The sequence below is a fragment of the Canis lupus genome, chromosome 3 (assembly GCF_003254725.2).
Source record: "Canis lupus dingo isolate Sandy chromosome 3, ASM325472v2, whole genome shotgun sequence".
Classification (NCBI taxonomy): Eukaryota; Metazoa; Chordata; class Mammalia; order Carnivora; family Canidae; genus Canis; species Canis lupus.
The window spans coordinates 51,234,545-51,260,275 of NC_064245.1; the positions used below are offsets into that span (position 1 = coordinate 51,234,545).

At 47.1% G+C, this 25,731-nt stretch overlaps 1 protein-coding gene across 3 annotated transcripts in view; it reads right to left on the minus strand.

The window, feature by feature from the left end:
* NTRK3 (neurotrophic receptor tyrosine kinase 3) overlaps positions 1 to 25,731 on the minus strand; it is a 391,217-nt gene that overhangs the window by 59,706 nt on the left and 305,780 nt on the right. For all 3 annotated transcript variants that reach the window (XM_025436910.3, XM_035714844.2, XM_035714845.2), the window contains exons 13-15: positions 15,756 to 15,886; positions 6,932 to 7,104; positions 3,565 to 3,808 (exon numbers count right to left, since the gene is read on the minus strand). In XM_025436910.3, coding sequence (XP_025292695.1) covers positions 3,565 to 3,808; positions 6,932 to 7,104; positions 15,756 to 15,886 — 548 coding nt within the window. The remainder of the gene's footprint in view (positions 1 to 3,564; positions 3,809 to 6,931; positions 7,105 to 15,755; positions 15,887 to 25,731) is intronic.

Consider the following 25,731-nt stretch of genomic DNA (forward strand, 5'->3'; position numbering starts at 1 on the left):
ATTTCTTAGTGTCATCTGATATTCTGAGAAAGGTATAATGGTACCAAAAACCCACACTTGTCCAAGCCAATTTAAAAACAATCTCAGGATGGTAGAGTGAGTGACCACAGGAGGAAAAGGTATCTGTCACCAGGCCATAGTCTTAAAAAGAGAGAATAAATGGTCATGGAACTCTAATACAGAGATGTTTGTTTTCTCTTTCTAAATATGTAACAGGAAATTAGCAAGATCGCCTTTGTAAATCGTTTGCATGTCATTCATATATGAGCCAGATGGTACTTTTTAAAGAAATTAAAAATAAAAAAGAAAGAATATAAAAAGGAGCTTATCTCCATCTCTCTCCCTGCTCTTATATATACACCCTGGACTCTGTACCGGGCAGATGAATACTCAGGAGTGCTCACGCACACACACACACACACACACACACACACACACACAAAGAGAGAGGCCCAAATTATCTGCATTTAACTGAATCAGGCACCAGAAACTAGCAAACTCCTAGGTTCAACAGTTTTCAGTAACCTACAGTAGCAAATCTGTCCCAGATGTCAGCTTGCAGAGAGAATCCTTCAGTGCTCCTGCTATATAATAAATCACTGCATTCCCCCAGAGCCTCAACTGGTGTACCAAACAAAAAAATGTTTTGTAAATCACCTGAACATGAGCCTAGCTCTAGCTCTATGGTCATGAGGACCATATAAACACTGACCAGAAGAATAAGCAAGTAAGTACTGATGCTCCAGTCTGTAAGTGGAAACCTTGAGGAGGGAAGTTTCCAAAGGTGGGTCAACTTAAAGATTCTATATCTTTGGGGCAGCTGCACGATCCCAGTTTATTTTCCAGTGGCCAGAAGATCTTTCTCTCTGACCCAAGAATTACATTTGGAAATCAGATTATCCCTGTGCTTCTCCTGCCTTGGGTATGTAGGAAACAATAGTTTATCCAGTAAGCAATGTATTCTAGGCTCTTTACACAAATTAATTTGCTTAACATCAAAATAATTCTGCCAAGAGACTATATTTGTCCTCATTTTTTTAGTGGGAAAACTAAAGAGAGATTATGGGAGGTGCACTGGGGTCCCAAGGCTGCTAATGGTAGTGTTAGGTAAGATTAGGTCCCAAAAAATAATGCCTTGGTCACTCTGATGTTTTCCAATTTGGACACGAGACTTTGGAGTTCATTACTGATATGACCTCTAGAAAATCTGCTTCTACCTTTTGTTTTACAGAGGGCGAGGGAGGGGGAGCTGTGAATATATTAGGATGTTGTGAGCAACTGAACATGAAGATATGATACATACTACTCTTGGAATATGGAAAACATAGTATCTACCCACCATCAGTGGGATATGCAGTTTTCCCATAGGGCATTGTTTTTTACTACAATAGCTCTCTTTTTTATTTCATATTCCTTGGGACCAAAGACACACATTTTCAAGCCAGTTGGCCTCAGCTTACACCTGGCTTAGAATTCATGAGAAAGGAATTGCAGATACCTGAAGAGTGAATGTTTTCTACCTCACTCTCACTTCCTCAAGTTCCAATCACCCCTGGTACCCACAGAAATGACATGGATTCATCCCTTCTTGCTCTCCTAGGAGTAAAGAGCATCAGTTCTCAGTTGTTAAACCAAGGGCAAAGCATTATCATGTGATAACAGATAGATGTGATTTTTAGACTCTTTAGAATCAGAATCAAGAAATATTAAGAAATATTGCACCCAATTAATGGGTGCAAACTTCAAAACTGAGTTTGCACCCATTCTGGTCAGATATTGTTTCCCAGGACCGTGGTAAAGCCAGTTGAGAACAGATTTTCATAATGACACATCTGCCTCAGAAAAACGATGATCCGTCCCATGCTTTTATCAACACCAACATAAATCTGAGCTCAGCCAGATAAGCCAGCAAACCCCATTACAGAGAGCACAAAGGCAATTAAATGGTGCCAACTCCAGCTTGACTAAAGAAATCTATGGCCCATGGGCCCTTAGCAACCACACCAATGTCTCTGTTGGAAATGAGTAAAAAAAAAAAAAAAAAAAAATTAGTCTAGATGCTAAAGAAATATTCTGCTTCGATGTTTCCTGCCCTGGCCATCCATCTGTGGTTACTGCTACACTGTGTTCCCTTTGCCATATTTGGGGATGTTGGACAGGGTGGGTGGCTTGAGAAACTGCCCAACTTGCTTAGACATACTACCTTCCCTGCTGTTTGGTCTACTTTGCCTCATTATTTTCTCCTGATAGTATATCATCTGCCATCCTTTGGTTGTACCATGCACACATCACTTTCTAGCCACTGAAGGCATTTCTCAAATATTTCATTTTTCTTCAGGCCATGGCTAAAATGAAATGTCTTGAGTGACCAGTTCTAATGTCTAGGCAATGTTGTTTAAGCAAAGCCATCAGGAGCATGTAGATAGAACTGAAATGCACATGCCAGCCCCAAACTCCCAGCCTTGTAGTCCACCATGCTTAAGCCAATAAGACAATCCTATCTGGGCTCTTTGACTCACAATATGATCATTCATTCCCTACAAAGAAGACAAAACCAATGGCTCCCATGCCTCTTAACTTCCAGAACTGTGTCCTCCCCTCTTCATATACCACTGATCCAAATTCTTCACTCATTCAATGTCCCTGAAGTAAATCTTCCATATTTCTTGAGGTATGTAGCTTTCAATCAGTTTGCAAAGGTTAGGGCACCTCTGCGTCTCAGGCTTTACCCATATTTCCCTCTTTTGGGGTAAATTATACTCATGCCCACTTGTCCTTTCCCTGGCAGTAATAACACTGTCAAAACCGTTCAGTAATCCACCGAAAGTGGCTTTCCAAAGACTAAGAGAAAAAAATAATTCTGGGAGCAAAATAAGATACCTCTTAACATAAAACATACCACTGTATAGAAGTAATATTGAATATGATGCCTCCTATCACAATCACAAAGCTTTTTCTAAGGCCATCCTGCAACTCTCTCCAAAGTTGGCAACAATAACATGCTTTCTTGCTTCATCTTTCCTAAATCGTTCAGGCGATTCTGCTCAGCAGGACATTAATGATTTTTGCTACTTTCTGTGGGTTCTGGCTTCTCATCAAGATGTAGCTTTGAAGACAAGATAAGCCTACACAGTCACCAGATAATTTCAGAGAATAAAATGTGTTGTGCGTAAAGCTGAATCAGGGACTGAGTTGGAAGTGTTAAAATGTGGCACCAAGTTGAACTTGATTATGTGTGTATTTGGGCATACACATATATGTATGAGTCTGTTTGCATGAAGAATGAGTATTGATGTAAATAAGAACACAACGCATATGTCATTGCAATGTAACCATACTGTCAAATTAAATGTCCAAGAGGACGGGAGGCATGAGCTATCGAGAAAATAATAAACAGGTATGTCAAGATGTGGGAGTGGCCAAAGGCTAACCATCACGTGTATGTCTAGGCACAGGTGCATATGTGTGTTCTCCAGAGTGACAGGGTTAATGGACAATGACAAAGACATGTGAGCAAGGTGTTAGCTCTGCTGCTGAGTCCTGCAGCTGGAAAAGCCACCTTACCCTGTAGTAATCGGTGCTGTAGACATCTCTGGACATGCCAAAGTCCCCGATCTTTACCAGCAGATTGGCTCCAACCAGGCAGTTCCTGGTGGCCAGGTCCCGGTGTACGAAGTGCTGGGAGGCCAGGTACACCATGCCTGATGCGATCTGACTGGCGATGTGGAGCATTTGGGAGAGCCCCAGCTCACCTTTCGCCTGGCGTGGCTGCCCATCCACAAGGATCATAGCATCCGGCCCATGGGCCCTGTGAGGGGTGGGGGAGAAGACAGGGGACAGAGAGAATTCAGGAGATCAAGGGGAAGAGCCTTCTTGATTCCCTGTTCTCTGGAATACACCATAGAAATGGATAAAATCTCTCTTAGCCGATTTATTGCCTATTTCTATTTACCCAACATTACATTATGTGAATGTACATGTGAGTACAACACTACAACCAGATTCTCAAATAAATGATGCAGACATACTCTAATAGATCAGGAAATAAACCTACTCTTTTCAGTATCTTAATGCTATCCTGAGGTTTCCCCGGCTCTAGATACCCACTACAAAATCATAAGATAACAACTAACTCTTCCAGAGCCCTTAAGTGTTCCAAGCTCTGCTCTAAAGATCTCATATCTATTAATTCACTTAATCCTTCCCCTCTAATTTTGAGTTAAAGAAACTGAGGCACAAAATGATCAGGTCACCTGGCCAAAGTCACAGGAGTGTCACAGTGGCCTTATGGGTAATGGGGAGGCACTGAAACCAGGCATGTGGCTCTAGAGAGCTTTAAACTTTATGGAGCATCAAGAGGGCTGACTGAAGAGATTCCTGGGCCCCGCCCCTTATGATTCTGATTGGCAGGGCAGAGCTCGATCATCTGCGTTTCTGACAAGCTCCCAGTGCTGATGCTGCCCGTGGGCAGTCCACACTGTGGGTAGCAAGAGCCTTGCGTTCACATTTCCACCCTGTCCACCACACTGCCTAGGATTGGACAACATTTGTTGGTGGCAGAGCTGGATGGAGAGACCCTTCAGGCCCAGGAAGCCCCAATTCCCCCTCCATCCCAAATCAATGCCTTAGATTTGTTATCCTAACACCTTGCCTTGTCATATCGGTCACTTTTAGTATTCACTCTTTTTTCCAGAAAACCCAATGAGCTGTAACCACACCCAGAGCCCTTATTTATGAAGTTGTGGACCAAGGAGCCCTGGTATACAGCGAGACCTCGGCCTGTTTTACTGCTTCTCCAATTCTCCACTGAAAGGGGTCGTTAAGCATGAACACATTCATTTTATTGTCTCCTGTGGAGTCTTCCTACTCCGCCTCTCCCAAGGAAAGTTACTGCGTCAGATCACAAGGAAGGGGCATCAGCAGCCAAGCCTGCGCTCCCATCTACCAGGAGAGGAGCTGCAGCCTGACCCTAAAAGCCACCAAATGGCTTCTATACTCTTTTCCTCTCTCTTCCCTTCTATTGAGCATGACAGTAGTACTCAGGAGTTCTCTGTAGCCTTGCCTGTGGCACTTGGGGCTAAACGCACTGCTGAATCTATGGCACAGGCTTGGTGGGAAATGAAGCATGTCCCTCTCACCACCCCAGGGGAATGCAAGTACAGCATAAAGATCTTGAATATTGGAAAAAGGCATTAGTAACTACCCTGGTTCACAGTCCTGATAAGATACTAATTGTAATAATTTAATGGTAGCTATCATTGACTGAGTACCCAGCTACATGGAAAACTCATCTAGGTATTTTACAAATATAATCACCTAGTACTCATAATAGCAAACCTGTGAAGCAGTTATTAATAGTCTTGTTTTCTAGGAGAGAGAATTAAGTTTTAATAACTTGCTCCAGGTTACATCACTAAGACGTGACAAATTCAGGATATGAAACCAAGTCTATCTTACGATAAGGACTGAGTTCTCCAAGAAAGGAATAAATTTCATTATGAAAATCCAAGTTCAGGAGGTTCAAAACATCCTACAGATACTATCCATTCCTCGGGGGCCATTTTTGGAATCCCAGCTCATAAGAAGTGTTCATTATCTGCTACCAGCCCTTTCCCTGCCCCCTCTAAACCACAGCACCCTAGCGAATGTCTCACTTGAAGGAGATACTCTCAAGTTTTGGTAAGCATGCTAGCATGTTCCATGCCTACATTTGAACTCTGAAAATGTCATTATCAGCCATGGGATTCAATGGAATTCAAAAAGTGGCAAAGACTGAACTCTGTCAAGGGCCTGATTGTGGGTAGAATTCCACAGACCTTCACACATGGCTGCCCCCTCCACATCTGGGCACTATTTGCAAGTAGCAGATGTGGGAAGCAGAGAAGTGCCAACTCTGCTCTTGCGGTGGGAAGCTGCCTTCCTTGGGGAAGGTAGTCTGCACTCCTGCCCTGAAACTCCACCCAGAACTTCTGGCTGAGGTTCCAGTCTCTTACCAACTTCATTAAGAGCATCTCAAAATGCAGATGATCCTGAGCCACGATTGGGAACACTCTTACAACAAATCTAATCTTTCTAGAACAGTGCTATCTAATTTAATACATTATTAATGGAAATATTTATACTGTACTACTCAATATGGTAGCCACTAGCCACCCATGACTACTGAGCACTTGAAATGTGGCTAGTGTGACCAAGGAACTGAATTTTTAAATTTTATTTAAGTAATGTAAATTTAAATTCAAATATCCATATGTAGCTACAGTACTGGATAACACCATCATATAAATTTATCCAAGGAAAATCTGCTCTTCTTTTTCAGCCATCTCTGTCTCCTGATGAGCTTGTAACCTTCTACCTTCTTATTCATCATTTTAAAAAGTCCCCAGGGGGGGCACTTGACGGGATGAGCACTGGGTGTTATTCTGTATGTTGGCAAATTGAACACCAATAAAAAATAAATTTATTATTAAAAAAAAAAAGTCCCCAGCAAGAACGTTTCCAGAAGGGGTGTAAGGTTTTAGCTCCCCTTGCAACACTGAGAAACATAAGGCACCAAGTGAGAAAATTATTCAGATCATCAGGAGAAAGGGTGGCTCTGGAGTCTCAGAGTTGAGTTACAGGCTGGAAAGCCCTCTGGGCTCCCTCCTTGGACTCCTTCCAGACCCTGCTCTTGTGGTCAGTCCACCCTGTGATCAAGAAGAACATACTCACTTGTCATAGCATCCTCAGTGTCTCCCCCTAGAAATCTGTGACAGGGGCCTGAAGCTTGCTGCTCAGGAAATGATATGAAAGACTGAAAGGCTGCTTCTCATTTCTAATCCCCAGACTTAAGTGTTCAGAAGGGCTGTGCGATTTCTGGCTCCAGGGGAACTACAGACGTTCAGTGGAGCTGGGAGGGGGACTAGGGCTGGGTACAGAAGTTCGTGCTCACCTTAGGAACTTGTTTAGGTCTCCATGCTTCATGTACTCAAAGACCATGATGAGCGGGTCCCCATCACCACACACCCCGTAGAATTTAACAATATGCTCATGCTGCAGGTTGGTGAGCAGCTCAGCCTCCCTCTGGAAATCCTTCCGGGCAGCCAGGGTGGGATCCTTCAGGGCCTGGAAACAATGCAGGACATGGTTTTTAGCAACTAGAGGGCAAGGACCTGCCTCTTCCCCTCCTGGGAGGAAATCTGTCCATAACAAAGACTGCTCCTTTCCAATAAATCAGATTTTTAATCAGGGTTTAAAGACCATGAGATGACATTACAGCCTCATCTTTGTAGAACAAAAGCTTGTTCATCCTCATTCATCCTTGTAGAAACAGAAGCCAACTTTCTGACCCCCACCTCCATTCCACTGGCCAGTGATCTCAATTCATGTTCACCTTGATGTGAATGCCAGAGGCAGGGGGCTATGCAGGTGGAGATCCTGACAAAGGCCCCTTCCCTTAAACTTTCCTTGAAGAAACGGTCCTACAGTTAAAAAAAAAAAAAAAAAGTGGAAAAACCACCACCACATGAACATGTTGGCTTCTAGAAGGCACCTGTGTCCTTCCTAGTAGGAAGCTGAAGGAGCATTTGGGGGATGAGTGGGACTGCAGCTATGGGAAAGGCAGTGAAAGGGCAGCAGCCTTAGGATCCACCCAGAACCAGGATGGGGTCAAGTCCTGCAAAGTCGCAGGGTGGGATGAGGAAGTGGGCATCTGGTGATCACTAAAACACCACAGTGTAGCCCCTGTGTCATGGAAGAACCCAAGGTTAGTGGGAGGCATCAGACCAGGGCCCAGGAAGACAATGGAAGAGCAGTTGTCAGGAGGGGTGTCAGGTGTGAGTGCAGACTGAAGTGGAAGACTCTGGGCACATCTGAGAAACCGTGGACAGGGCCCTGCTACAGGAATGCAGCTAGGTTGGCCAGAAGGAAGATGAACAATAATGGGGAAGGCAGGAGGCACTGTCTGGGCAGGTGCGCACACACATTTCAGACTTCCCTCCCTTCCCCATGAGGTCAGTAGGCAAATGGAGCCAAGAAGTCACTTGCTTCAACCAACATAGTTTCGTAACCTCACCAGACACAACACGAGGCATGAGGGAGTGAGTGTGAAGTTTGCACACTATTTTCAGATTAGTGAAAATCTAGACAGGCATGAGATTGGTTTGCATCCTCTCTGCCAAGCATCTGGGATTTAGGCAGACTGACCTCCCTTGTAGATCAGGTTACTACTGAAAGCCCCCCCCCCCCCAAGCCAGAGGTCTTTTTCCTGCCACCTCCATGTCCATTAACTGAAACCCACAGGGCTGCCTTGGCTGACAGCAACACAGGAATGTGCATGTGCAAAAATCTTATTTAGTGGGGCCCATCAGACCTATGTCAGTCATTAGCACCAGTAGAGATGATGCACTTTTAGCACAAAGGGGGCCCTAAATATCACCAGCTTCCTTTCACCTGCTCATTGCTGGAGTTGGAGAAACTGAGGCCCTGCCCTGTCTGGGAGTCAGTACATATTCACACGTCTCAAATTACAGAAGCATAGAGTTAAACTGGACCTCAGCCATCTCTGGCACCCCAGAGTTCCATGCCAATGCCTCTAGGACCATGGTCTCCTAGCTAGAGATCAAACCCACTCCAAACTTAAACCAGCACCACCTTTCATTCTTTTCAAAATTTGGAGCTGTCACCAAAAACATTGATGTATTTAATAAAATGATTCAACCATTGACAGAACTGTCGGAATGTATCTGATGAAGCTTTCCCACATGACAGGTAAGGAAACCGAGCTCCAGAATGGAGAAGCGACTTTTCAAAGGCCATACAAGTAGCCATTGCCTGAATCTGGAGCCTGGAATCCTTTCCTGTCCAGCACACCTGCTTGAGCTAATTTACCAGGTGAACTGGCCACTAGGCATGCCCCCTTAGGATGGTGGGCACAGACGTTAAGCAGTGTGAAAAGGCAGAGGAGAGGGCTGGGTAAGGTGAGGGGTATGGCCTGCTGGCAGAGGGGCCAGACACAGCAAGGATGCCAGGCTAGTGGGGTCAACCAACATCGGAAGGAAGGTGGGCTGCTCATCACTAACTTTGATCTCATGTGCTCTGCACTTCAGCTCTGGCTGCCTTCTCAGGGAAGCTGCCCACTAAGAAAGGAGCATGCTGTTATGTGTCCACCTTCGGTAAGAACAATGACATTTACAAAGGCTTCTCGCTATGGGTGGAAGAAGGCAGAGTCATGATGAGAGGGATCCTCCCAGGGACCCAGCTCCTGAGCCACATGGGCTAGGCTATGGGTAGAGGATGATGGCCAGTGATTTATTTATTTTCATGAAGGAAAAGAGGAGGGGAAAAAGAGGAACCCAGCATGGGTGGGATGGAAACTACAAAGATTTATGTGAATGCTGGATTTACGAGAGGGAAAAGTAGATCAAATTTGGGGCCAGCCAAATGGCCTTTCTCCATCTCTGTAAATCATTCTCTCGTACTGTCTGGACGCCAATGGCAGTCATGGGATTTTTCCATTCTCAGCTCTCCAGCAGTGCCAGCCAGCATCCTCAAGCCTGGTGTTCCACACTGCCAGGCAGATGAGTTCCTTATCTGGGAGATGGGGCAACTGCTGTTCCCCAGTGTCTCCACAGATCTTCCCTGCTGCCAGTTCTCTCTTCACCCTGGGATTTCCAGGTCCTGGGTCCAACCTGAAGTTCCTATGTAATTGGCAAAGTGTCAGGTGCAGCATCTGGGGGCCAGGGCTGCAGGTGGCCCCAATTCTCAGGGATTGATGCAACTGGGACAGAGATGACAGGAGGAGACTAATGAGGAGGAAAATCCGCTCAGAGCTCTCCCACCCTTCTTAGTGGTGTCCACACTCAGTCCCTTCCCCAGGGCTGAGAAACTCCAAAGTAGATGGCCAGAGGCAGCTATGAGCACCAGGGGCAGAAATGGTGCTCATCATGGCTGCCAATTGCTGCAGGGAGACAGGTCTCACCAGAGGGTCTCTGAAGCCAAGGAGGCTCCCCTAGGTCCTTTGAGAAGTATCCCTAGAACAAAAAGACCTGAAATTTGCCCCCCTATCTCCTTTCTTTCTCCCCAAAGTTTGAGGACATTGCACTTTCTGATCTCCCCTTCTATGTGCATCATAACTCTTGCCCACCCCAGCTCTGGGTTTTAGTGGGGCTGTTTGGTCAGATAGGAGGGAAGCAGTCTAGAATACATGAATTTTTGAATTTCTTGGGCACCTGAGTGGCTCAGTTTAAGCATCTGACTCTTGATTTTGGCTCAGGTCATGATCTCAGGGCTGTGAGATTAAGCCCTGCAATGGGCCCCACACTGAGCATGAGCCTGCTTAAGATTCTCTCCTTCCCTCTCCCTCTGCTCCTCTCCTGCTCACTCTCTCTCTCTTAAAAAAAAAAAAAAAAAAAGTTTCAGTGTTTGGTTTCAAATTCCATTAGTATACTGGAACCCATTTAATATGTGCAGAGAATCACACATTCCTAAATATTCAAACATGTGCACACACATGTCAATCTGCACTTTTTATACTAAAAAGTGTAGATTTTCTCTCAAAAGCCACTGTCACTTCTCCTTGTTGACACTCCCAATTGATTTTATAAGAGACGAAACTGGGTAAGTTATCACATACATAGGTGCTCTTCTCTCATCTGTCTCCCTTGTTTACAGCTGGCCATTGGTTCCCCATTGTTTTTAGGATAAAATCCAAACGCCTTAACACAGTCATGGACTCTAAATGTCGGGTCTCCCCACTTCTCTCTGCTTCCTTTCTTGCCACGCCCTTCCTCTCCTTCACTCCTATACTTTGGTCTCATTGGTCTTTCTGTCCTTGGTACCCATCAACCTTTTGCCTGCCTCTGGTCCTTTGCACATCCTGTTCTTTTGGCCAGAAAAACTCTCCACCAAGTTATATCTTCATGACTGGCCAAATTAACTGGTATTTAACTGGAATATCCTGACTGGCACCCATTATTCCCTGAATACCCACTCTTAGTTGGATACCCAGACAGACACTTCTATCCAAGAGGGGAGCTTGCCAAGGGTCAGCTGTGATTATTTCCCAAAATCATTTATGATCCATCTGTTAATGTCATTGCTTAATGTAATGAAACATCATAGGAACCAATGAAACATGAGCACAAAGAGTTGGCTGGTTTTGTTTTGTTTCGTTTTAAAGATCTGAGTAATTTTGGGGATGCCTGGGTAGTTCAGTCAGTTAAGCATCCAAATCTTTGATTCTGGCTCAGGTCATGATCCCAGGATCCTAGGATTAAGCCCCAAATCGGGCTCTGTGCTCAACAGGGATTCTGCTTATCCTTCTCCCTCTATCCCTTCTCCCCACTGTCTCCTTCTCCCTCTCTGTCTCTCTCTCAAATAAATAAATAAATATTCTTTAAAAAAATATTTAAAAAAAAGATCTGAGTACTGTTTTTGAGAGTGTGTGTGCTTGTGATGGGAAGAGGGAAAGAATCTCAAGCAGACTCCCTGTTCGGCCCAGAGCTCCATGCAAGGCTCCATCTCATGACAGTGAGAAATCAAGAGTCAGATGCTTAAGTGACTGAGCCACCCAGGTACCCCAAGTTTCCTGTTTTTATGTGACTTTTGGTGAAGACTTTAGAAAGATCTAGTAAAGATCAATGGTTAAACAGTGTTAAGAATAAAGAGGAAAGGGATCCCTGGGTGGCTCAGAGGTTTAGTGCCTGCCTTCGGCTCAGGGCGTGATCCTGGAGACCCAGAATCCAGTCCCACATTGGGCTCCCTGCATGGAGCCTGCTTCTCCCTCTGCCTATGTCTCTGCCTCTCTCTCTCTCCCTGTGTCTCTCATGAATAAATAAATAAAGTCTTAAAAAAAAAAAGAATAAAGAGGAAAATCTGTTTTAAGAAATTGGGAAAATACTAAAAATCTGAGATTCTGCATTCAGATTGTTTCACAAATGTCTTAAGTGCCTATTCCAATGTAAACTAATTGAAACTGAAAATCATGAAAACAAAAACAAAACAATGCTCCAAACAAAAAGGAACTCAAGAGCTGAAGTTCAGACAAATTGGAGGAATAGAAGGTTAGATCCCAATGATTACAATTATCAATAACCACAACATGAATTTCCTGCAGTAAAGTTAATTTTATATGACTAGGTTGATAGAGATGTTAAAATGAGTAAATGTTCAAAAATAGTAAAGAAATAATTATTTAAAAAAAAAAAAACACCTAAAAAAGTATGCACCAAAACAGGGAGAAATAAAATTAAGATAACTGTAAAATCATGAACCAATTAGATATCTTGGAAGTTGGTTATATGGTTCATTGATGTTAAAAAAAAAAAAAAAAAAAAAGCCTCCACAGACAGGACAAACCCTACACTACATGAAACCAGAAGAATTCATGACTGGGAGCAATGCTGAGATTCACCCAGAACACAGCATGAAGAAATGGAGGAAACCTGGAACACACTAATGTTCTAGGACTCTGAGATGTGAGCTACTTGGGCCTGTGTGTCCCCTTGCCTCCTCCATCCCCAGTGTCTCATACAGTTCCAGGCACATAGTAATTGCTCAGTAAATATTTATGGATGAATAAATTAAGCATATTTTGAAGAATGTGATCAATCTTTGAAAGAAAAATCTTTAATAGCTCATTGAAATATTACAAAGCTAGCATCAGTGTATCCTCAAAGTAAGGAAAAAATAAAACACTGTCAACCCCTCGGAAGTGCCCCACCCCATGACCCACCCCTCCAATATTCCCTCTCCCTCACCCCAAAGGTAACCACTATCTTGACTTACAGAGTTCATGGTCTTGCTTTTGTAAAACACTTTTTACTACCTAAATATAAATCCCTAACCACTAGAGTTCACTTTATATAAAGTGAATGGATGGATGGATGGATGGATGGATGGATGGATGGATGGATAGAAAGGTAGGTGGATAGATGGATGGATAAATAGATAATAGAAAGAGACATAGAGTGGGTATAGGTATAGAAGTAGAAGTGCTAGGTCACACAATATGGTAATGTTCTAGAATACCAAACTGTTTTTCAAAATGATTATAACACTTTACCTTCCCACCAGCAGAGTAGGAGAGCTGCATTTGCTCCATATTTTGTCAGCACTTGGTATGATCATCACTATTTAGCCATTCTGCTTGGTGTTCACTGGTATCTCATTATGGTTCAATATACATTTTTTAAAAATTTTATTTATTTATTCATCAGAGACACAGAGAGAGGCAGAGACAAAGGCAGAAGGAGAAGCAGGCTCCCCACAGGGAGCCTCATATAGGCCTCCATACCAGTACTCTGGGATCACCACCTGAGCCAAAGGCGGACACTCAACCACTGAACCACCCAGCTGTCCTTCAATATGCATGTTTCTGATGATTAATTAGGTTGGATACCTTTCTTATACTTTTATAAGCTATTTGGCTATCAGAGGAGACTCCCTGAGATCTTGTGAACAAGTGCGCTCTCTGTCAAATGACTATTTCAAAATTTGTATCATCTATTTTAAAATATGAATCTTGTGATTTTAATGTCAGTCTTACACTACTCATATGTCCAAATTATGCTCTGTCTTGTCCTCCTCTCCTTCCTTCCTGGGTATTCTTTTGTCTCCCCAGCAAACTGCAAGCATCTTTAAAACCGAGGCTATGACGTCTGCTCCGTCTCCCCCATTGCAACCACTAGGCAAAAAATTCTTGCCAACTAACTTAAAAACCATAATTTTGGGAAGACTTAACTTTGGTTTATACTTGGATGTGTTCCCTGAAAGTCTACATTTACCTGCACCAATATGAGAGCAAACTTAAGAGGAAGGAGCTTGCACAAAGGAGAAAAATCTCAAGAGGATGAGAAGTAGAAAACACCATTTCTCGGCCATTCTCCAGAGGAGATGAGTGTCTTCTCCAGGGGCTGGTGTCTAGGTGGATCCCCTGGGCAGCAAATGGTATAAAATCCCAGAGCACTCATTTCCTCCATGTTCCCAGACTCAAGGAGAAAAGAAAACCCTCTTAAAATGACGAAAACAGAAACATATTTTCTGTGTTATCTGATCTGGGTACTATCCCTTATCACCGACTGCTCAGTGAGAAACATTTCCCAAGGTTTGGGACCATCATTCCATTTCCTGCTCAAAGCACAAAAATGTCCATTTCATTTACCAGTCTCCAGAAGGATGCTGGAATGCCCAGTGGATTAGTGTCACCCTATAAATTAAAAGTTTCAGGAAATGCAGATTCTTTGTTTGGGGACAAAATTAGAAATCTTTCCACTTCCCTGGTCCAAGTCATTTAAAGACATCCTTGCTCATCTGACCATCCCATTGTCTATAAGGCACACTGAGCAAGTTTATTCTCAGGCTGTCTAGCCATAATAATGATCAGCATTCACAGAGGAAATATTCTAGTTCCTTCTTTATTTTCCAGATCATGGGTCAGCAGACAATGCCTATTTTTGTGCTATATATACATATATATACATATATATGTGCTATATGTATATATATAGTACAAAATAGGCATATATATATGCCTATTTCATATATATATGAAAATGGCCCACCAGCAGTTTACCTATTGTTTATGCTCCGTTCTCACTGCTTGGGCAGAGTTGAGTATTGTAATGGACAGCATGTGGCCCTCAAAGCGAAAGATATTTACCATCTGTCCCTTTTAGAGAAAAAGTTCAGCACCCCCTATCCTAGATGGTACATGCAGTCTTGGCAGGTCTTATGTCACGTGCCTAAGTACATCCAATAAAACCAACATCGAGAATAACGGTGGTAATAGAACCAAGTAGCAACTATTCCTTCTTGAACATTTCCTATGTCATCGGGAGGTGGTGGGGTGGGAGCGCTCGGTGCTAAGGGGGAGACCCTTTTGAGTCCAGCTGAGACTCCTCAGTGGGGAGCAGTAATCCCCTGCTCTCAGCCCACACCTCCAGGCCGAATTCGCCCTGCCCTCGGAGGCTTTCCTGCCGCAGCCGTGGAGGCCACCCCATGCTCCAGGGCAGGGCTCCTGAGACCCGTGGGTGCCTCAGCGAGGCTACCCGGCTGTTGTCTGTACAGATCACGTTCAAAGAATTGTCCAACGCTGACTTACGGGAGAAGCTGTTCGCTGCTGGTTGAAGTAGGGGCAGGGGGCACTGGGAGCAGCAATCTCTTCTCTACTGCCCCATGCAATTCGGCTCCAGCGGCAGATCTGCACAGCTGGCTCAGCTAGACAAAAGCCCTGGGGTCACTGGGCCCATCTAAGTGGCTGTCAGGAGGCAGTTACCCTCAGACGTGCTGCCCCTTGGGCTCTGAACTTGGATCCCTCGGGGGCTGTAAGAAATTTTTCCAACTTCACTCACTAGTCTCCCTGTGAGAGACTGACCGCTCCCCCGCCTGCTCCTTCTATTCCCAGTGATGTGTGCTGTCCTTAAGCAGGGCCTCCCAGGGCCTCCTTGAGCTGTCACTCTTCACTCAACTCTATTCTGAGAAATGTCCGGTGACTTTCTAGGCACAGCCAGCATATCCTGCAGAGTCACTGAGGAGGCAGGAGGGCAGCTGGGGACAGGAATGAGCCAGGCTGCTCCTCCAGCTGCACCCCAGGCCCCCCCCCCCCCCCCCCGGGCCCAGATGCCGCAGCTCTGCACTTCCGAAGCCAGAGGACACTTCACTGACCTCGGAGCCAAGGCCCCTGATTGCATCTGAAATGGATTGAGCCTCTCCTTCCTGTTCCCCAGCCCTCAGCAACCCCGCCTCCTTCCTGGGGCCTGAAGACCTCCAGGATTTACCTTCACAGCCACGAGCATCTTGTCCTTGGTTGGGCTGAGGTTGTAGCACTCGGCCAGGAAGACCTTCCCAAAGGCTCCCTCGCCCAGTTCCCGCTTCAACACGATGTCCCTCCTCTTAATGTGCTGCACATCTGTAGGAGGGGACAGAGGGGAGAGCAGCCAGTCAGTCTGAGGTACGCGTCCTCATTACAGCGGGGAGTGCTGCTTCAGAGTCCATGGCATGGAGACGCAGACCCAGCCACGAACTCCAACTCAGTCATGAAAACAGGCATTGCACTGCGGTTTGAGTCTGACCCAGAACCAAATCAATCTCGGCTCTGCCCAGGACTCGCCCTTAACCTGTCTAAACTCCAGCTGCCTCGGCTGGAAAACAGAGTCAACAGGAGTTAACACACAGGGTTCTGCAGCAATTAGCTAGAGTTGCCGGAGAGTGTGTATGTAAAGGGCAGTCTCAACAGCTACTGGCACACGAATCCCCTGGGCATCCTGCAAGTTCTGACTCGGGAGGTCTGAGAACCTGCACTTCTAATAACTCTCAGCTGATGCCGTGTGCCGTGGGCCAATGACGGGCACTTTGAACAGTGACGTTGGAATCCCAGCTCCACCTCCTTGCTAGTTTTTTCAGCTTCAGAAAGTTATTTCAGACCAGAACCTCAATGTTCTCATCTGTAAAATGGGATTAACACCACTACCTTCCTAGCTGAGTTCTTGTGCCGATTAAATGAGAGAATCCACTTGAAGAGTTTGGCCCAGCGCCTGGAACAATCTAACCACACACACACACACACACACACACACACACACACACACATTCAGGCACACACACAGACACACACTGGCTCTTGTTATACAATAATGGCTGTCACAGTCCTAGCACAGTGTCTGGTTTGTGATGGAGATTACTAAGTGGGAGCTAAAATTATCTGGGGGAAGCATCTACTTAACAAATCCTTCTCTTCTGAAAGACCAATGAGATCATGAAAGCCAAGGCCAGAGACTGCCCCGGAACCACGGTCTATGCAGAGAAGAGTTGCCACCGCCTCAGCTAATTCAGCAAACTAATTAAAGTCCGTCTGCCAGGAGAAAGCAAAGACGTGACCTCAGCCGTCCACCCTTATTTGGAAGGAATGCTATGGAGGAACAGTACAAGCAGTGGGCTGGTGATGAAAGGAACAAGCCTGGAGTTTGCTCACTGGCCTTCCCAGTAATTGTGCAACAGGAAGAAGCCCAGCACACACCTGCAGTAACATTACCAAGAGCATTGCAGAGCCTGGAAAGAGGACGGTCTCCAACGATCTTGTCAAAAACTGAAAACTGGGGCAGCCTGGGTGGCCCAGCGGTTTAGCGCCGCCTTCAGCCCAGGGCCTGATCCTGGGGCCCCGGGATCGAATCCCACGTCGGGCTCCCTGTGTGGAGCCTGCTTCTCCCTCTGCCTGTGTCTCTGCCTCTCTCTCTGTGTGTCTCTCACGAATAAATAAATAAAATCTAAAAAAAACAAACAAAAAAAACCCACCAAAGAACAAAAAAACCCTGAAAACTGGAGACAGAGGACCACAGCAGGCCAACTGTCCCCATGAGCGACAAGACACAACAGACAGGTGTGGCTGCAAGGCTTTGGTGTTTCGATAGGCTCAGGAAATCTATTCCTTTTAGAACAGACTATACAAATCTTCTGTTTGTTTGTTTTTCTATCAGAGTTCCTGGTATCCCCACCGTGTCCCAGATGACCTGCCGGCAAGGATCTGTGGGAGGAAGCATTTGCAGACCATTTTTCTCTCCGCCCAGAAAGTCAGACCTGCAGGCTCCCTGTGGCTGGTGGCTGCTCCTCACGGGCCATGTGACTGCCAGGTGGCGGCCATACACTGCAGGGCTTTGCCCCAGTCTTTACAACAAAGGAATTAAAAATCGGTTCCCCTCTTTACACCCTGTGTCACTATTTCTTAGCCTACGAGGAATGGGATTTGTTGGCCTTGAAGGGGAAGGCTAAAGAGTCTCCCACTGAGAGAAAATGGGAGGTCAGGACCTCTCGGGGGAGGCCATCTGCTCTTCGCTGCATAATCATTCCCAGGTGACTAGTGATGATGCACGGGGTCCTACAAGGTGAGCATCCTGGCATGGCCGCGGAGTGCAGATGGGCTGAGAAGCAGCTTTGTGAGGCCAAGTCCACGCCTCTGAACACGCAGGGACTGGTGAGGAATGAGGAGTCAGGGGCACCTGGATGAAGCCCTGGATCCTCCTCACAGTATGCTCTTGGGCACCTCAACAAAACATCTTAGGACTCAGTTTCCCCATCTGTAAAAGGGGAGTGAAAAGATAACACAGGTTCTACTTACCAACTATGTGAGCTATTGTACATGAAGGTTTGTAATTCCTCAAGTCCTCTTACATGTCGGTGTGTTCTGCTGTTTGCATCATTGTGGATATTATTTTACAAGAAAGGGAAACAAGGGCCAAGTCAGAAGTCCCCACCTGGTGCCTGAGACAGGACTAGAATCCAGAGCATCAAGACATGCCAGAGTAGTCAAACCACTAGGGGACAAGCCCCTTTTGGCCCTAGACCCCACCCCAACACCAATCTCCCTCAGCATTGTAAGAGGGCAGTGTCATTCTCAAACTTGAGTTGCAATAGAATCATCCAGAAGGCTTGTGGGGTACCTGGGTGGCCCAGTGATTGAGTGAGTGGCCCACTCACTTTGGCTTGGGTTGTGATCCCTGTGTCCTAGGATCGGGTCCTGATTTGGGCTCCCTGCAAGGAGTCTGCTTCTCCTTCTGCCTATGTCTCTGCCTCTCTCTCTGTGTCATTCATGAGTCAGTAAACGTAACCTTTAAAAAAATAAAACACTGCTGGGCCCTTCTCCCAGAGATTCCCATTCACAAGGTCCAGGTTGGGGCATTTGATGAGCATTTGCCTTTCTTGCGAGTTCCCAAGTAATGCTGCCACTGCTAGTTTGGGCACCCTACTTTGAGAACTACTGGAATGGGATGGCATTGGTTGGGGAGGAATTAGCCAGTCCTTAACAGACAGTCCTATGCCCACAAATGTTTATTCATTCTTACTACCTGAAGGCCCGTGATCCTAGACTTACTGGAGGCTTCATCTTCCCACCTAGCTTCAAGGCCTAGGCTGAATCAAAGTCCCTCTCAGGGCCTCAACTGCTCATCCATGTAATGAAGATCATGCCTCCCTCACCTTCTGATGTTCTGGATGCATCCCCACAAAGGCAAAGCAATGGTATATGAATCCCTGGATCCCTTAGTTCAACTCCAGGCTGAGTGATCTCATCAGCCCCCTGAGCTCTTCTACTCCCAGCTACTGTGAGTGCAGAATGAGGATAGAGGGACACAGGAATTCCATGCAGAGTGGGCTCTGTTCAGCTGTCAGTCCTGGGCCATGTCTTAGAGCCCATTAGCTCCATTCGTCTCTCAGCAGCAAGAATCATAGGCCCTGAGAGGTTCAGACAAGTCAAGCGGAGGCAGCAAACAGTGGGCCATTTCTCAACCCCCACTCTGTATCCCAGGCCTAGTGGCAGCAGCAGACCCCCAATCATGGGAGGAGGGTAGTATTAACACCTGTGGGCCTTGAACGTAGCAGGGGTTAGGAAGGGGGGGTAGGTAACCGTGTTCCTAGGAACTCTTCTCTCTGCAAGCATGAAGGAGAAGCCTCCCGGGGACCAAAGTGTCTTTCCCAAATCTCCAAAGGGATTCTTTTATAAAGATTTTATTTATTTATTCATGAGTGACACACACAGAGAGACAGAGACACAGGCAGAAGGAGATGCAGGCTCCCTGCGGGAAGCCTAATGCAGGACTCTATCCCAGGACCCTGGGATCATGTCAAAGGCAGATGCTCAACTACTGAGCCACCCAGGTGCCCCTGCAAAGGGGTCTTTTTCAGAGACTCGGAAACACCCAATTGCTCAGAATCAAATAGGCCTGGCTCACTCTAGTTGTCTTCAGGGAAGTATTTTGAGAGCGATACCTGAGCTCAGTCTACAAAGGGAACGGTGACATCTAGAAAGGGCAGCAGGAGGAATGGAAAATAAATACAGATTCCATTCCACCATAAATCTTCCCTCAGGAGAGAACAACAACCCCAGTTCTGGGGATGAGAAGCTCCGCACGGCAACTGGGGGGCTTTGGCAAAGAGAGGCTGGGTATGGGCCAAACTCATGAGGTGAATCACTTCCATGTGGCTGGCTCCATATACTGACAAGACTCTAGACTCTGAAATACCATCGGAGCAGCTGCTTTCCCCGAACCTAAGTAGGAAGAAGGAGGGCAAAGGGAAGTTCATCTGTGGCCAACCCTACTCCTTGGTCAATATTCACTTCTGATGGTAACCACAAGAGACAAGGATTATTGTGCCCCTTTCACAGATGAGAACATGGAGGTAGGAGTAAGTCTCCTAAGTTTGGAGGGTCAGAGCATGGCCAAAGAAGGCTCCTCTCCTTTATTTGGCTACCGAGCTCATGTTCCTTCCATTACTCGGGATGGCCTTTCTTCCGTCCTCCCTTAATCTGTGGCCACCAAGACCAATCAGTACCCAGAAGGCCAACCCTCCATCTTCCCCTTCTTCCAGCCCTGTCTGACTTCTCTTACCCTACTCCTCCTGGGACTCTATCGTCCAAGGGAAAAGGAAGGAGCATCTTCCCAGAGGCCCCGGAGGAGAAGGGTGTGGGAGGAAAGGGTGTTGTTCAGGCCCTGGGGAATGGCAGGAGTGAGTTCTCAATTCTGATGTCCTCTTGTCTATTGGGGCCTCTTTCTGTACTTATTTTTAGCTCACACAGTGCTGCTCAGAGCTGCCTCTGGTGAAGCCATTTGACCCACATGCCAGAAAGTGATGGATTCTCCTAGGAGGAGAGGGCATCAATCTCCTTTTACTGCCTGGCTGGCTGGCCCAGCAGAGTCTGGGTCACAGGGCTCAGACGCTGGGACACTGGAAGGGGAGGAGGAGGAAGAGGGACACACAGCCCAGGCCGTGGGAACACCTCCCAATCTCTAGGGAGGAGGGGCTGCTGCAGAGAGCCAGGGGTCAGTGGCCAGGAGAAGTGGTTTTGGGGGGATGACAGGGCTCCTGGCACTTTCTATCCTGACTCTTCCGTAGCTCCTTCCTTCAACACGGCCTCCACCTGGGCTCTGCCAGAGGAAGCTATCCAAGGAGTTTCTCTTTCCTGCAGGACAACCAGTTTATCAGACAAAATAGAACGAGGATTTCTGTTTCTGTTACCACTCCATGAATTTTCTGTACCGAGGACCAAGATAATTATACCATATGTATGGGATTCACCTCTGCAAGGTCTTCTAGGCCTGGAGCAAGCCTAACCTAGGGCAGAATCACTAATCCCAGGAGGTCGCAGCCACCTCCATACAGGAGACCTCAGAGCCCGTAGGCAGGCTGTGGTCATCCCCCCGTCCTCCCCGTGTTCACCTAAGCTGCCTGGCCCAGCGCCTTCTGTGACCTGCACAGGTCCAGTGGACACACAGACATGGCTGGAGACGTAGGTGACCACTGTCAGCCTCACCTCCATGTTCTGGGAAAACAAGGCTGTGCCAGGCATAAACTGCTCAGTGCTGCTGACCAGGTGTGAAGCGGAAGCATAAAATTCATGGAAAACCAGTGTGGCTGAGAAATGGAGGATTTGGGAAAACAGACAGCTTGTATCTGAACCCTGACCCTGCTGCTCACTGTGCCGTATCCACCCTCGGGCTGTAGGTGCTTGTCTGTAGAATGGGTATGTGAATTGTCGGAGCTGTCAGGAGGACAGATGTAAACTTTCTGGATCAGAAAGGTCATTGGAACTACCTGAAACATAACACAAGTGTGTTCCTTCCTTCCTACAGGATTTTCATTTACTGTGAACAAAAGAGTGACTTGGAAAGAAACCTGAAGAAGGGGTCAAGATAGTCTCCTGCAATGAAATGGCTAAGGCTGTTCTGGTGGGGGGAGCCAGCACCAACTCAGGGGGCCGCCAAGCAGCCTGTCCACACCTGCCACCACGATGACCAACATCCTCCCTCTTCGGAGTCCAAAATAGTTTGCGGGAGGAGGTTGGTCAGACAATGCAATAAAGACATTGAAGGCAGAGACAGCCACCTACTAAAGATTACTATTGATCAGTAAGAAAGAAAAAAAGAAAACAAAACAAAAAACAGATTTCCCAGGGTCGGTGGTTATAAATAATGGTGGTCCCGACTCTGCTATGTGTCAAGCAGCAAAGTCAATGCGTCAAAGCTGGCAGGCTCCCTGAGTCAGACCCAGAATGTCTTCACAGAAGTCCACTAGCCCCTTTGGTGCTTTGGCTGATGACTGTCCTAGGAGACCGTCCTCAGACACCGTCCTTCCCAGAAGGCTGTTTCCTAAGGGACTTGGAAGCAGGTCTTCCCAGCACCCCTAAGGGCTGGCAGGGTGCTCTCTTGGCTGAGGCCTAAAGGGCTGTCCTGGCCACCCTGCCTTCCCTTCTCACCTGGCCTACTACCATACTCCATGCCTAACTTGGTCCCAGCCTCATTGCTGAGACCTCTTTGGTCTTTCCCCAGAGCCTCTGACACCCTGCACTTCTCTCTGAGCTTATTGTTATCCCCTGGTGCCCTTGTTAATAATGCAAATAAGTACCATTGAGAGAGCACACACCCTGAGCCAGGCACCGTGTTAAGTGCCCAGCATCTGTGCCATCTCATTCATCCTCACAGCTGTCTTAAACACAAAGTGCTGCCAAAGTTCAAGGTGATAAAGCCACTTGCTCAAGGTCACCCAGCCATTAGAGATGGCCCATCACGTTCTAGGGTCCAGGAAAAAGAGTCTGTGCCACTCTGCTCCCTATCACTCATGACAGCCCCCTCGCCTCTGCCACTCCTACCCCCACGGAAGGCGCTGCTTTTTGAACTGGCAACAGAACACGGTGGAAACCAATCACATCTATCAGGACAGGGAGAGAACCATTTCTGATGGAACCCACTCTTGCCACCATCGGTCATCACCACCTGAGCTCAACATGAGCAGTGAGGACTGCCTCTGGAGATGAGGATGGTACCAGAAGGTAGAAATGCAAGGCCCCGATGCCTCACAAAGAAGAGAGGGTCTCCACAGCCTTGGAACTCTCACGTGACAAGGTGAGTCCTTGAGGGCACCTGTGCGCCAGGAGGAAGGGGAGATTCTTGGCAGGAAAGGGAGGAAGAAGGAACAAGATAAAGAAGGGAGGATCTCTGAGAAGTGTGTGTTTTCTTTGCACTAGCCAGACCCGAGGGTCTCAGGTTGCCAAAAATACTCAGAAGAAAACATCAATCCAATACCGCACATTTAATTACACATAAAATGGAATGTCTTTAAATGGAAGAATAACATTCCCAGAGCTCCAACTGTGGGTGTTTGAAGTGGCAGGAGGGAGACCGAGGGCCAGCTCTGAGTCTTTGAGGGGGAAGGAGACTGCCGAGAGAGGGCAGGACTCCGGCTTTTGCTAGAGGTAAGAATTTCTGCCTGCCCTGCCAGATGTGCCCTCCCTGCTTCTCTCCGCCCCACTGGCTACATCTTGCTTCCTGCCGACGGGTGGCAGGGTTGACTGGAATTAATCCTCCCCCTCCCCCAGTGTTTCACCAGAGCAGAGCTGGGTAAGCATGCACCCTTGCCAGCTTCGGACGTGCTGCAGGGGTCTGCAACCAACCCATCAGCCCTCTGCGCAGATGGAAGAGCAGAGCATGGCCAACCCATCCTGGTCAACCACTCTTGCACAGCCATCCCTGGATGATTCCCAGGCTAGGAAAACAAGACGACCTCTTGAGTTCATCTCAAGGATCTTTGTGTAAGAAATGACATTTCAAAGGCTGGAGAGCCAATTGGGGAACGCTGCAGAATTGGTTCTTGGAGGCCTGGAACTTAGCATGTGCCCCCCATTTCTCACCAGATGGGGGTAACCATGATATGGAGAAGGACTCCACTGTCTGCTGCTGCAGCTGTCCTGGGGTGAGGCTGACTCAGGGTTGCAATAACTGAAGTTTCTGCTGGCCAGTCCGTGTCCCACCCCAAGGCTCCTCTAGCAGGATTGGGGCTCCCCCTCCCAGTTTGAGGGCTTTGGCAAAGGGAGCTGGCAGGTGCTCAAGTCAGACACCCAGGCTGTGTGTTGTTAAATATACATTGGGCCCCAGCACAGGGCACAACACACAGCAGGTACTCACTAAATATTTGACGAATGAACGAATGGATGAGAACTCTCTCTGAATCACTGCTAGGGACCCGAGTGAGAAGAACACTACAGAGAGGGAGGAAGAAGGGAGGCTGAGGGAGCAGTAAAAAGAAAGGAAAGATGAGTGAGAATGGGAAAGGATCCAGAAAGTTCCAAAGAGCAGTCTTATTTATGTCCTGGCTGCAAGTCGGGCCCCAGGAACCAGGACCACATTGAACCAGGACAGCCCTGAGGCCCACATCCTGACCCTCCCTCCCAGCACTCGGGTCTTCTAAACAGTTTGCCCTTGTGGTCTCCTGTGACCAAGCTTGACGCGCACCAGGCATCCATGCAGTGGCACGTGTGCGCCTCGAGGCCAGGGGTAGCGGGCTAGGACTCCAAGACGCCGTGTTCCCACTGAGATGAATAAATAAATAAGACACCCTGCTGTTTCTGGAAGCGGAGGAGAGAGAGGATCAGCAGAGGACTGTCTGTTCTGGGGTGATTTCCAACTCACGTTTCCTGACACAAGAAGTTCAGAGAGTGAGAGGGAAGTTCAGATGTGTCTCCCCCGCCCCCCACAGGTGCTACCCCTTGGAGCTCGACCCCTGAGCTGGGGCATCTATGAACATCCGAGGCCCTCACCCACCCCGCCTTCTGTACCCACTTCCTTCATCTACATGTCACGTTGGACCTTCCCAGGGTGACAGGACCCCTCTGGCTCTCATTAAGCATCGACTGCCCAAGCTGAGAGTGCAGAGCAAAGGAACTCCCTAAGGAAAGCATCTGGAATTGAGCAGCTAGGTGCTGAAAGATGAACCTCAGGCTACAACTGGAAATCTGTCCCTCCAGTAACTTGCGTGGCTCCCCATTCTCTCCCCCTCCTCTGGCCTGGATGTTTTCTTTCCAACTTGACGGTGACAAACTCTCATTCCAAATGCCCATACAAGGGGCTCATTCTCCATCTCGTTCTCCCCAGAGGCTCTTCTTCGCCAGCAGCTGTTCTGTCCTCTCAACCCTGGCATCTAACTCTGTCTCCCAAGTCCTTCCTGGGACACTGTGGCTTTTCACCAGCAAACACAGAGCAGAATGTGTTCAAGGCTGTACCTTCCAGCTCTGTATCTCAAGGCCAGGATGCAGACAGCCAGGCACCGTGGAGCCAGGAGGATACACCTTCACACAGAAATCTTGGGATCAGGAAGCAGAAATGCCTGGATAACTACCGGGTGAACCAGAGGAGGAAGACCAGAGGACCAGGCACCCGCTCACAGCACATGCCATCAGCCATGAAGACTACCAGCTCCCGCAGATCCAGGAGGAAAAGGGACCCCACCAGGCAGTGGAGAGAAGAATGGGCATTAAAAGATTTATACTGGCAGAGGCAAAACAAAATATCCAAATGCACAAAAACAAGTACAAAAGAAGATGAAAGGGACAAGAAGGAGGCTTTCTTTTCCATAAGCACCAGTATTAAGAGCCAGAGCATAGTTTTGGAATGAGGGAAAACTGGGTAGGAATTCAGGTCGAACAACATATCTTAGGAGGCAGAATGGGGTAATTTTCCGAGCCACCCTCAAGCTTCAGTGTTTTCATGAGTGAAATTAAGAAGACACCCCACTCACTGTCATGAGGGTTCGGTGAAATTCTGTGTGTATAGTAACCTGTCTGAAGTGTGTAAATATGTATTAACAATGGCTACAAAGCTTCACAAAGTAATGCACCAGGTCTTTCCTCTCACTAGCCCCCTACTCAAACTTTCCATGATCTTCTCTGATTACCTAATCTCTTTGATCCTTAATTTCCTCAGCTGTTAAACGGAA